Raw genomic sequence first — 11,949 nt, forward strand, 5'->3', positions numbered from 1 at the left:
ACATTACTCTAATGGTATGCTGTGAGACCATCTTTACATCAAAACACCCACTGAGTGCACTGTGTAACTTTACTCCTGAACACCAAAGCTTCTTAAGACACTCCATTTTCATCCAACATGGCTGCCCCAGGGCCCCATGCAAATCTGGCACTGACAAACAATACATCACCTCTTTCAAAAGGGCACAAAAAAATTAGGATGAAGAATGAAACACTACATTCTCCACGGATCATGAGTATCTGTTACAAATTCCACACGATATCTGGAAAGTGGATTAAACAAACTCACCTATTTCACAGACTTCTTACTAGTGACACAAAACCTGGGACGAGTAGTAGGACAAGAACAGGACTAGACTACAGCAGTTCCACTGCTCCAAGGGAAGTATTGCTTACTACACATGTCAAAGTTTGGGTATCCACCAATACTTCTACAACAAGCAAGATTTTGTGCAGCCTAACGTCTCTCTAAATACTGTTCTGGAGATTCTCCTGAGAACCTCCACATTTATGTCTTCCTTCCCCACTGCTCAAGCTTCATATCCACCCCTCCTGTCATACTAGAACTGATAGACCACAGCTGCCCTAATTGCTCAGCTGGTTCCTGTATTCTTGCTGACAAAGAAATCCAGCCACAGACTGGGGAGACATTAGTTAAGTGCTCAAACACCACACTGATAAGAATGGTATTAGGTTTAGACAGAAATATGATTGGGTAGTAAAGCCCTTACAAGGCTTAACCCTAAAACTGGAACAAAGTTCCAATCTGGGCACCAGCACAATCTAACAGAAGTTCTGCAGACCCCACAGACGTCTATGATTCAGCTATGGGGACCAAGGTAGTAAAACACTGTTAATTTGCATAACAGATAATGGCTCTACAAATAGAAACAGCCTACTCCATACTGTACTCAGCTGTTGCCTTTGTGCTTTCTTCTCTGTAATTCATTAACCTACAAGCTTATCAAGGTGGGAGTGAAGAACTTGTTTCCAGCATGAAAACCAGCAGTCAAACATAGCAGAAGTACTTACGTCACTCTTCCTGAACTTTGCTTTTAAGCTCTTCATGCTGATCACATTCAACCTTCCAAACCTTTGAGGAGCTTTTTATTCTTCTTCAATATCTAAAGAAAAAAGAAAGAAAGTAAGATTCCAACTTGATACCATCCAGTTCACTGGCAGGCAAGTCACAATTGAATTTGCATACCCCTATCAGTCTTTGAGGATTTAGCCCTCAAGCTCTAAAAAAGATTAACAGTCACTTAAGGGAACCTTTCTAACTGTTTCTCTAAACTTAGAAATAAGTCTAAATCTGACCACTGAACAACAGAACAAATGTTCACCAAAACCTAAGCTGTATATCATATTAACTACACCTCCACATAATTAGATCAGCAACACGTTCATACATGAGCAGATTCCTCTGACCACTGCCTATTATCACCAGGACAGTCATTTGTAATAATGGATTATGCAAAATCATAATTAAGCATACAAAGTCATTCATTAAAACGCTGCCATCCTACCACCATGGGTCTGCACTGGGTAGCAGAAGTATCACCATTATTCTATGCACAAGTACAACCACTAACCAAACTCTAAATTGTACTTCTACCTTGCTGGACACATACTAGGACAGCTTGACACAGCAGAGCAGACAGAATCGTCTGAACAAGACAGAGGTAATTGCTGGAAGAATTGTTTTGGATTCTTCCCCATAAGGGGGGAACTGTATGTGGGGGAACTGTTTTTAAGAGCCATAGCTGCTTGAAACTTGGCAGTGCATTATCACAGTCATGTTCCCCCTTCCTCCCTTCCACATGAAGGAAAGCAGCAGTTGAACAAACATACAAAACTAACCTAACAGACAAGCTGCAAACTCTCACAGAGGAAAGTGGGTGTCTAGAGCAAGGTTTCCGACAGAAAGCTTCAATGATGCCACATGTTGTCAATCCAACATAATGGTGAAAGCACATTAAAGCAGCATGGCAATGTGCTTTTCCCTAGAGCACAGCAGAAAATCATAATGAGAGAGCAACATCTGGATTGGTAAATGCATCTAGATAAAAATGTTCCACATTTCTAGTTTTACGGTAGGGTTACTGAAATAGTTAGTTGCTTTCATCTACAAGTTTTAGCTGCTATACAAATTCTTTCTGAAGGAACAGTTTAAATTTAAGGATGTTCAGCTGTATAAACTTCCTCTCTCCACCCTAGGAAAAAAAAGTAGAAGAAGTTTTACAAGTCTAGTCAGATAAATAAATAACTGAAATAGGGACTGAAGCATAAAATCAAATAGGTTATGCAGGGGCAGTATGTTTCACATCACTCTTCAGAAACAGTAGATTACAGTTTGATAACCAAAGTGAGATTCAGCTATTTCATAAAAGTACATCTCATTATTAAAGGCAAGTTGCTATGCTCTACATGATAACTCTACCATGAATTTTAAAAATCCAACTACACAGCACATTGTTAGTGGAATATATATGCATATGAATGCTTCCACAAAATACAGCCCTAACTACCATTCAGGAATAGCAATCAGTGCTAAGTAAACATGTTATTTAGTTCAACCCCATATTTATCTGAGAGTGATTTAAGACAAACTCAAAAGTCAAGTACATTTCTTTAAAAAAACCCCAAACAAACAAACAAAAATCCCATTCATTAAATACACACAGACACATTTCCCACAGGCTACAACTTTCCAGTAGGTAGCAGTAGGTAATCTAAATGGGCTAATTCTGCAAGTTGTTAAAAAAATCATTAAATTGAATTAAATTACTCTAACTCTAATTACACAGTCATTTTCAAGTCATTTCAGATCCCTGACTGCATCCAGGTATATGAATAAGGGGTTTCATTCAAAATTCTTGCATTTAATCACAAGGAGAATGGGTTTGTGGTGTTTTGTTTAATTCTTTAGTAGGCAAAAAGAAAAAAGGAAAATAGATTTTGCAGAACCTTTACACTGCCTGACCTAGGTGAAAATTTCTTAGCTTTTTCCTGGATGGAAAAGAGTATTTGTAAAATAATAAATAAAATTTAAAAAATAATAACTGAACAATCAAAAAAAAAGGAATTATTTCAGATTGCTTTGAGAGAAGCATACCACTTTGTTTCTGCTACACCTACCCAAACTTTTGAGAAAGTTTTTAAATTACAGCTGTCATAACCTGCACTGGAAAGGAGCCTGAACCTCAGCAAGAGCCCAATAATTTTCTAAATTATCCTCCAGTAATATCAAGGATGATGAGAACTGCAAATGCCAGGGTACAGACAAGACAAATTCCATTACTCACCTGGCTTTCTTTACATACCACACCAGCAAAAAAAAAAAAAAAAAACCCAAATCAAACCAAACCAAACAACCCCCAAATTTTATTTGAAAAAAAGAAAAAAAGAACAATGTAAAGAAACTTTAAAGGCATGAAACATTATACAATATCCCTCAAAACCCAAAACTTAACAGGATTTCATATTTTATAACTTAAATATACTTTGACTAAAAAAAGCAAACTGCTTAATTTGACTAGTTAATGAAGTATAAATAAATCCCATGCACAGGGAATTGAAAACAAGAAATCTTTCCTCACATACAGATTGCCAAAGAATTGTCTGCTGTAGGCTGTCTTTCCCCTTCCCACTCCCTCAGCATTTTTGGCTCCTATGGACAAAAGATTTATTATAGCTCCCAAGGAAGACAAAGTGCTCAACTACGAGGCTATGGGAGAGAGGAAAACTCCTTGTAGGTACACAGAGCAGCTGCAAAGCTGGACCCTCTCCTCTGAGGAACCTATAGGAGAGTCTAATTAACAAGTTTTGCAAGCACTGCTAATACATTACTCTCCCTCTTGTGAGAAAGGAAAAAGCACATTTTATACACTGAATGTGAAACTCAAATCCTCAGCATAATTAAAAAAGCATGCTCAAGAACACAAAAACAGCATTCCCAAGCTTAGTGTGCTTTTCACATCTGTATTTTTTCCATATGATATAGTTAAACACAAACATTCAGATTACAGTTTGTGCATCATAATGCCCATAATCCTTCCACTGTAGAGATAAAAATGCATGAAGTGGTGAGGGCTGCCTTTTCTTGTCACTGTTTAAAGGAGGAAGTCCCCTCTCAAAGGGTGCAATTATTGGAATTGATGGAAAAGGAGGTCAGCATCCTGATTCGTTGGAGCTTTATGACAACTGTTCACTTGCCCGAGGGGGGATAAAGGAAGCGCCATTAAAATTATTCTCCTGTTTTACAAGATAGGAAGTGACTACTAGAAATTCACCGGGGAGCATCAAGACACTTCAAAACAATATTTCTGCAATGAATCACAGGTATTTACAAGAAGCAATCTCTACTAATAGTGGCATTTCTCTGCTTTCAGAACGAATGTGGTAATAAATACTGAGTGCTGTCATTTTATAACTGCAGCAAGTTAGCAGCAGATAAGTGCTTAACTCCAGGGATTCTCAACAGCTAATGCTGATCACGTGCTGTTAACCATTATCTCCAAAATTAAATATCTAGTCCTCTATCTTCCTTTCGCTTAATGTCAAGAAACAGCCCTGAGGAACACAAGCCACAAAAAACAGCTTTAGGTAGGTGGTAAACCTATCTAGCTAGAACAAGAGACGTTGAAGTGGTGGCAATCTTTGGCCTCAACAATTTCATTGCAATTGTGTTTTAATACACAATACAATATTTAGGTTTAAATGTAGGAAACAGATTAGGATAATCTTCCCTGCAGATTTATAGTGAGATTTGTGCAAACCACAGTAAACAAAAATACTGACATTTTTTCCCCTTTCAATAAATTGCATTAAAATCAGAGCAAGGCCTTTCAAACAATGTTACAATTAACTCCTTGAGGGGGCCAAAATCCAGTGATGCAATAAGGAAAAGACTTTGTTTCCCTAAGCAAGACTGGAAGTTTACAGTAAAACCTTATATTATGCACAGTGTTCATGCTAATGAGTCACTCCTCACTGATAAATGCTGAATTCAATTAATTTAGGTCTCAAAAATCTTACACCTCTTTCAGAACACCCTGAGAAGCCTCCATCTCACGCAGATGTCTTTCACAGTAAAGCATGACTAATGTTTCAACTAATTTCCCCTTCCCCTCCCAAAAACACTCCAAAAAAACTTTTTCAACCTTGAAAGGTTACAGTAAAGATTTACAGACTCTAGGCAAGATGTGGCAACACACGTGGAGGTGTGGGGGAAATGAAAAAAGAGTCTGGAGTGTGGAAGAGTTCTCCTGCTGCTATACACTTACATCCTCCTTTGTGTGACTACACCTCCTCTCACAGGGAAAATAAGGGGCCCCAGAAGCATCTTCCCCCAAAGCACACCATCATTTACCCTCTGGATGATCACTTTCTAAACCACAAGCCCAGCTCTGACCCAGAAGCACAGCCTAGCAGCAGCCAGCACTGCAAAGCAGCCAGAGGCATCCACACTAATACATCCCTTCTGCTGATCACCTTCAGCGTCCAACTTCACAAATGCTTCCCATCCCTGAGCTTCCCTGACCTACACAACACCAAGAATGTGCTCCAACCCAAGCTGCTCCTTAAACGTGGCCAAAGACACAGTACTGCCTGGAGGCATTAGCCATTGCTCAGCCTCTCTGGCTGCTCCCACATAAATACAGCAAGCCCACTCTGTCCTAAAAAACAATAATCCACCCAACACTCCACCTCCCCTGACTACTTCCTATTTCCATCCAGCTGAGCATATTCTTCCATTTCTCAGGCCAAATCAGAGAAGCATGTATGATGCGACCGAAAGCTACAGGAACATTTCCCTGCTCTTTATCAGCACAACTCAGTTTTTCCATCTTGAGTAACCCACCCTGCTATCATAGGAAAAGACAAATGGAACAGAATTTTATAAACTCAGTGTTACCTATAAAGACAAATAATTCTTGGCTTGGTTAATCTACTATTACTTACTAATGAAAATGCACTGAAAAATGCACTGAGAAGCCCAAGCACTACACAAGAGTGGGAGTGATTTATATATAGTTAATCCCACTCTAAACAGAATCCAACATCAGAGAGAGCAAGGGCCTTGGGTAACCTAGTGCATTCCCTCTATCTGCTCACAAATCACTGGCAAGGATGTGCTGAACTGTACAAATTTAAGCATCTGAGTCCAGAAGTTAGAGCACCACAGCTGATGCAACACTAACAAATCTACAGCTATCGCTCCTCTCTCCAGGACACTTTGTACCAACTCTTTACTCTTACACTTCCTTTGATATTCAGAATTTGCAAATGTTAAATTTTCTTTTAATGGATTCAGCTGAAGAAGTATCAGCCTCTGAGAACGCCATACAGACAGTATAAACCCAGGCAAGATGGTCAGTCTGGGGATACATGCAGTTTGTTTACACAGTGTATTCAAATGCAGCTCTAGACAGCCAGAAGAAAGCTAGCACCAACAAGGCCTTTACACACAATGAACAGGAGCAGGTTGTAGAAAATTCAAAATGTGACATTGCCCTCGCTTGTTTACTTGGCATACTAGACAGGACTCTGGGCAAAATTCTAACTTAAATTAAGTCCAGGTAAATTTGTCGTTTACTCCTTACACACAGCTTCATTCCAGTCCCACTCTCATTCTTTTGTCTGGAGGTGTCTATCAACATCCAGGCGCAACAAAAAAGGCAAGACTTGTTGCGTGAACTGGGACATACTGATGCTCCTTCTCTGCCTTCAATTTTCCTGTCTCTAAAACAAAAGCATACACACACCCTTGCACGGCCCTTAATTTTGAGACCATCTTCTTTAGTTTGATCATACATAAGACTGGGTGCAGTCCTGAAGACTTTTCTATGTTCAATATTCAGCTCAACTGAATGAGATTGGAAATAAAGAATCTAGCTGCAATTAGCAATGGAGAAAAAAGCCTTAGAGTCCCACTTCTGAAATTTCAGTTCTTAAATGAGAAACCTACATGGATAACAATAGCTAGTACTTGTTTATACTTCCTTCCTAGTATTTTGTTATCAACCATTCAACTTGATGTTCTTCAGAATCATCGAACACAACAAACTGTACAGTTGCAACATTAAATCTATGAAGAGATACACCCATGACTTTATGGATTAATATTCTGAAGCAGCCTAAGGCAGAGCAGTCACCTATTAGAGGTGAAATTAGAAAGACAGGAGTATCAAAGCAATTTACCTAAGACACTTGACAAGCCCCATTCCCATAAACACCTTGGAAGGGCATCCCACTAGAATCTGCTTGAATCTAGAAATACTTTCAGAGACTGTGCTGGTAACACAGCTCCCCTTCTCAGCTACCAAGTTCTTGGGTAAATACTTTAGCTGATGAAAACTGAACATAATTTTTAACATTATTCAAAAATTGAGAGTTTCATGTGGTTTCAATCTTCAATAAAAAGGACTAAAAATTCAGATCTTTTCTATTCTAGAAGACTCTCAGTGCTATAAACTAGCAGGACCTCAGCAAGATTAACACCCACATTTGGTAAATGATATTTGTGGAATGGTATCTATGCTGCCATTCAATGACATTTGGACAGGCTAGAAAGCTGGGCAGACAAAAACCTCATGAAGTTAACAAAGGCAAGTGTGGGGTGCTGCAGCCCAGGGACCAGCACAGGTTAGGGGTGAGCCTGCTGAAATTCAGCTCTGTCCAGAAGGACCTGGAGTCCTGGTGGACAAGTTAAATATGAGCCAGCAGTATGTCCTTGTGGCCAAGAAGTCCAATTGTATTTTGGGGTGCTTTGGGAATAGTGTGGACAGCACACTGAAGGAGGTTCTTCTGCTCTGGTGAGGCCATATCTGGAGTGCTGTGTCCAATTCCAGGCTCCCTAGCTCAAGGAAGGCAAGGAACTTCTTCAGAGGGCCCAGTGGAGGGACACAGATGGATAGGGAACTGGAGCTTCTCTCTCACAAGTATAGGCTGAGAAAGATCAGTTTGTCTGGCCTGGAGAAGAGATGATTGAGAGGGGATCTTATCGATGCTTACAAATGTTTTAAAGATGTGTGTCAGGAGGATGGGGTCAGACACTTTTCAGGCATGCCTGGTGACAGGACAAGGGGCAACAACAGAAGCATAAACAGAAACATGTGAAATTCCACCTGAATATGAGGAAGAACTTCTTTACTTTGAGGGTGACAGCACTGGAACAGGCTGCCCTGAGAGGCTGTGGAATCTCCTTTTCTGGAAATATTCAAAACCTTCCTGATCATGATCTTGTGCAACCTGCTCTAGCCAAACCTGCTTTGGCAGAGGGGTTGGATTAGATGATCCACAGAAGCTCCTTCAAACCTCAGCCATTCTATGATCTCAATGACAATCAAGTGATTTTTTTTCTGATTATATTCAGGTTTTTGAAATTCATATTCAATAGCAGCAGCACTAGGTGCTGTATCAATATTGAAGAAGGAGATACAGTGTTTAAGATATTTCTCCCAGTCTTCATAGACTTAGGAATCTTCACATATCCCTTAGAGTTAACATGCTGGTGTCTCAGGCAAGTAGTTGTAAACAAGGTCCTCAGAAGTACTCAAAAGTGAAAACTCTGAAGAGATAATTCAGGGTGTTCCAAAGTGCCTTTGGGAAGTCAGACATCTGCAAGAACTAACAGTAGCTCCTTGCCTCTCAAAAGTTATGAGAAAAGAAATGGAAAATGCTCAACTCCTTGAAGTTACAGAGGCACAGGCAGACCAGCACACAAATTCTTTTCATGTTGTAATGACTGAACAAATTTGGCTTTCTCTCTCCTCTACCAACAGACTCATGTAGGAGGGAAAATAAATAAGACTCATCGTGTTTTACAGTATTTTCAGCACTGGCAATGGCTTCCAGGCAGAAAACCAAAAGAAGACTATGACAGCTTTAGAAAATGTACATAAGTTACTGTAGCATTCATCTAAAATGCAAGTTCTGCCTGCAGAGGAAGGACTTATCAAGACCTAAAACTCCCCAGGAAAATGCACTAACCATGAGGCTCTCCCTAAGATGTGACCATCTCAAGTTCAGCACACAGGCCACCACCATCACCTCTAGGTGTTTCTGCCCATCTTGTCCAGGACTTCAACACAAGGGAAGGATGTATTCTTTCATTGCTGTGTGCTTCCACTCCTGTACTCCTTGGCAAGCACCTGGACTGTCAGCTAGTCCAAGGTGCCAGGGAGAGCTTCAGCTGCTCCCAGAGTTCAGCAGACTGGCATGTCTTTGGCAGCTGGGCAGTGACAAGCTCTGCTCTAACATATTACCAGAATTATACCTGTCTGCATTACTTCCTCTGAACCTGAAAAGCCCATGATCAGATGACTCTAAATATAAGGAGCAGTCAGGATTGACAACTCTGAAAGCAAAGCCCAAACTACCTCAATCACCTGTATGCATCCACAGGCACTTAGACAGCAGCTCCAAAAAATGCTGGCAAGTGGGCAGGCTTCTCAGACATGCAAGAGGTACACACACAGCAGGAGCCAGCTGCTCAAATCTATAACTCCAGAAGATGCTATGGATTGCTGTGCTTCTACTCTGGAATTTTCAATACTATACTATGACTGCCATTAAGCAAGGCACTAAAGCTTTGAATCTGTTCTAGTTTCCCTTGGGTTTTTTTTCCCTATATTTATTTCAAGCACTATCCCTGTGCAAAAAGAACCAGACCACAATCAACTCCCAAAAGGAAGGTGATTAGGGTATTGTTGCAGCAAGATTTAGAAATTACCAACATCTTACACAAGAACCAGCTTTCATGCTTCTCCAATCACTGCTTCTCCCTCAAAAAGGCATGAAGTCATCAGTGAGGGGGAGAAGGAAAACTGAATATACAGAAAGAAAAAAAAAGGAAGATCTGAGGCAAGCAAGTGATGAAATGCTTACATCACTTCATGAGATGAGCAGCCTCCCATCTAGTCTCTTCTTCACTTGATGTTATCCATCTATCTCTTGTTTCAGGGAAATAGAGGGGAGGAGGTAGCATTTTATTGCTTTGCTAGCAGATGCACGTTTGGAAGGGGAAAAGAATAGCAGAGGGCCAATTTTTTTAGAGGGCCAATATTTTAGAGGAAGGATGGGTGTCTGCTACTGCTCAGTAACTTATTGGCACGGAGCTTGGCTTTAAATCAAGGGAACCCTCAGCTCATAAAATGTGTTGTTCTACTCAAAATTCTCTTTCACTCTGGTTCATATGGCTGTTATGCAATTCTTCTTTTAGTAAATAAAATCTCATTGACAGCTCTCCATGAGTGTCCCAAGACAAGAGCCAAGCAGGTCATTGACAGATATTTACAAATTCAGTTACTCCTAGTTAACCCTGGACACCAGAAAACCTTTCTAACATGATGTATGTGTAAATTTTGGCATTTGATCTATTTATTTTTTTAATGACACAGCTAATCTACAACCTGCTAGGGTACAGGAGAATAAAAGAAAAAGGCAAAAAGAGACTTCAGCTTCTATGAAAGTAGCCTAAGTGTTTTATATCAGTGCTGTAGTAAGCACATTCATGCTTATTATAGAAGCAAACGGGAGAATTCGTTAGAGATCCTGCAACGCTGTTAAAGCATACTCTTTTCACAAGGGGAAAGTTAAGAATGTCACAAGTGGCAACAGCAGACTGCAGAAGGCTCGTGCTGCCAAACGCTGTGCAAGAGGAAGATAAATCTTCCGCATGCCCTGTGAGAAGTTAGAAGCACAGGTTCCCGATTAAACTCGATGCCATTCCTAAAGCAGACTACTTAATCTTTTTTTTTTTAACAGCAACAGAAATTCTGGATCTTTTAAGCCTGCGCTGCCATAGGAAGGCGCAGCCCCCTGCGCGCCCGCGGGGTACGGGGATCCGCGGCCGGCAGCCTGGACCGGCGGAGCCCGGCAGGACGCTGCCCTCCACGGGCTCCAAACGTCCGGGGAGGGCACCGGGACAGCCGGGGCCACCCTTCTGCTCGGAGGGAGGACTCCGAGGGTCCCCCCGGGGAGGACTTCATCCCCATCACGGTGCCCCGGGACCGGCACAGCCGCTGTCGGGGTCCGGCCGGACGCGCTCTCCCAGGGACCCCCGACCCCGGGGCTGCTCCGCTCGGGCCGAGGGACCCCGGAGCCCTCTCTGCGGGCGGGCAGGGCGCGGGGCAGCGAACCGGCGGTGCCATCCCTCACCCCCGCGGGCAGCTGTCACTGCCCGCCACGCATCTTGAGGAGGAAACAAAACAAAACTCAGCAAACGAAATATAAACTATAGACTAAATGAAAATAAACAGTCCAGCGGCAGAGACTCACGGGCTGCGTCGCCCCGCTGCTCCCCGCTCCCCCACACCGGGCAAACGGGGCGCTCCGGCAGCGCCCAGCGAAGAGAAGTTCCCTCCCTCTGCGCCCCTCAGAGGTTTCCCCGCCCGGGCTCCGCCGCGGCAGCGCCCGGAGCCCCCCGCGCCGGGCGGCGGCGGCGGGAGCAGGTGGGCGCCGCACACAAAGCCCCATTCACGGCGCCCGCCGCCGCCGCCGAGCGCGCACGGAGCCGCGCCCGCCGCCCGCGCCGCGCCCTCACCTCATGGAGCGCCCGCGTCCCGCTACGCCGGCGCGGCTGTGCCGGGAGCCGCGCACCGAGCGATCCACGGCGCTGCCGAAGGGCGGAGCGGCGGCGCCGAGCGCCCCGGGACACTCGGGGGCGGGATGGGGCGGGAGGGCGGCGTGACACGGAGGCCACGTGATGGCGGGGGCTGAGGGCCGCGGGGAGGGGGCTCGGCCCCGCCCCCCCCGGGAGCGGCCGTGAGGGGGAGGAGGGCGGCGGAGAGCGGAGACCCCCCTGCTGGCTCGGGGCCGGCGTGTGTCTCTGAAGGGGCGCGGGGAGCCACGGAGTCACTGAATATGCCAATTGGAAGGGCCCCACAAGGATGGATCATCAAGAGTCCAGCTCGTGGTCCTGCACTGGACAACGCAAGAGTCATAG

General features: G+C 43.4%; 1 protein-coding gene across 3 annotated transcripts in view; it reads right to left on the reverse strand.

Annotated features, from left to right (window-relative positions):
- RAI14 (retinoic acid induced 14) overlaps positions 1 to 11,700 on the reverse strand; it is an 85,403-nt gene extending 73,703 nt beyond the window's left edge. For 2 of the 3 annotated variants that reach the window (XM_071425576.1, XM_071425574.1), the window contains exons 1-2: positions 11,548 to 11,700; positions 1,032 to 1,123 (exon numbers count right to left, since the gene is read on the reverse strand). In XM_071425576.1, the coding sequence (XP_071281677.1) occupies positions 1,032 to 1,067 (36 nt within the window). In that variant the 5' untranslated portion in view covers positions 1,068 to 1,123; positions 11,548 to 11,700. Of the gene's footprint in view, positions 1 to 1,031; positions 1,124 to 1,859; positions 2,003 to 11,547 lie in introns of all 3 variants that reach the window. The other variant, XM_071425575.1, reaches the window with a different exon arrangement.
- Between the last annotated feature and the right edge of the window lie 249 nt (positions 11,701 to 11,949).

Source organism: Agelaius tricolor, unplaced genomic scaffold, assembly GCF_023055355.1.
Source record: "Agelaius tricolor isolate 1412-34295 unplaced genomic scaffold, bAgeTri1.0.p SCAF_4, whole genome shotgun sequence".
Lineage (NCBI taxonomy): Eukaryota > Metazoa > Chordata > Aves > Passeriformes > Icteridae > Agelaius > Agelaius tricolor.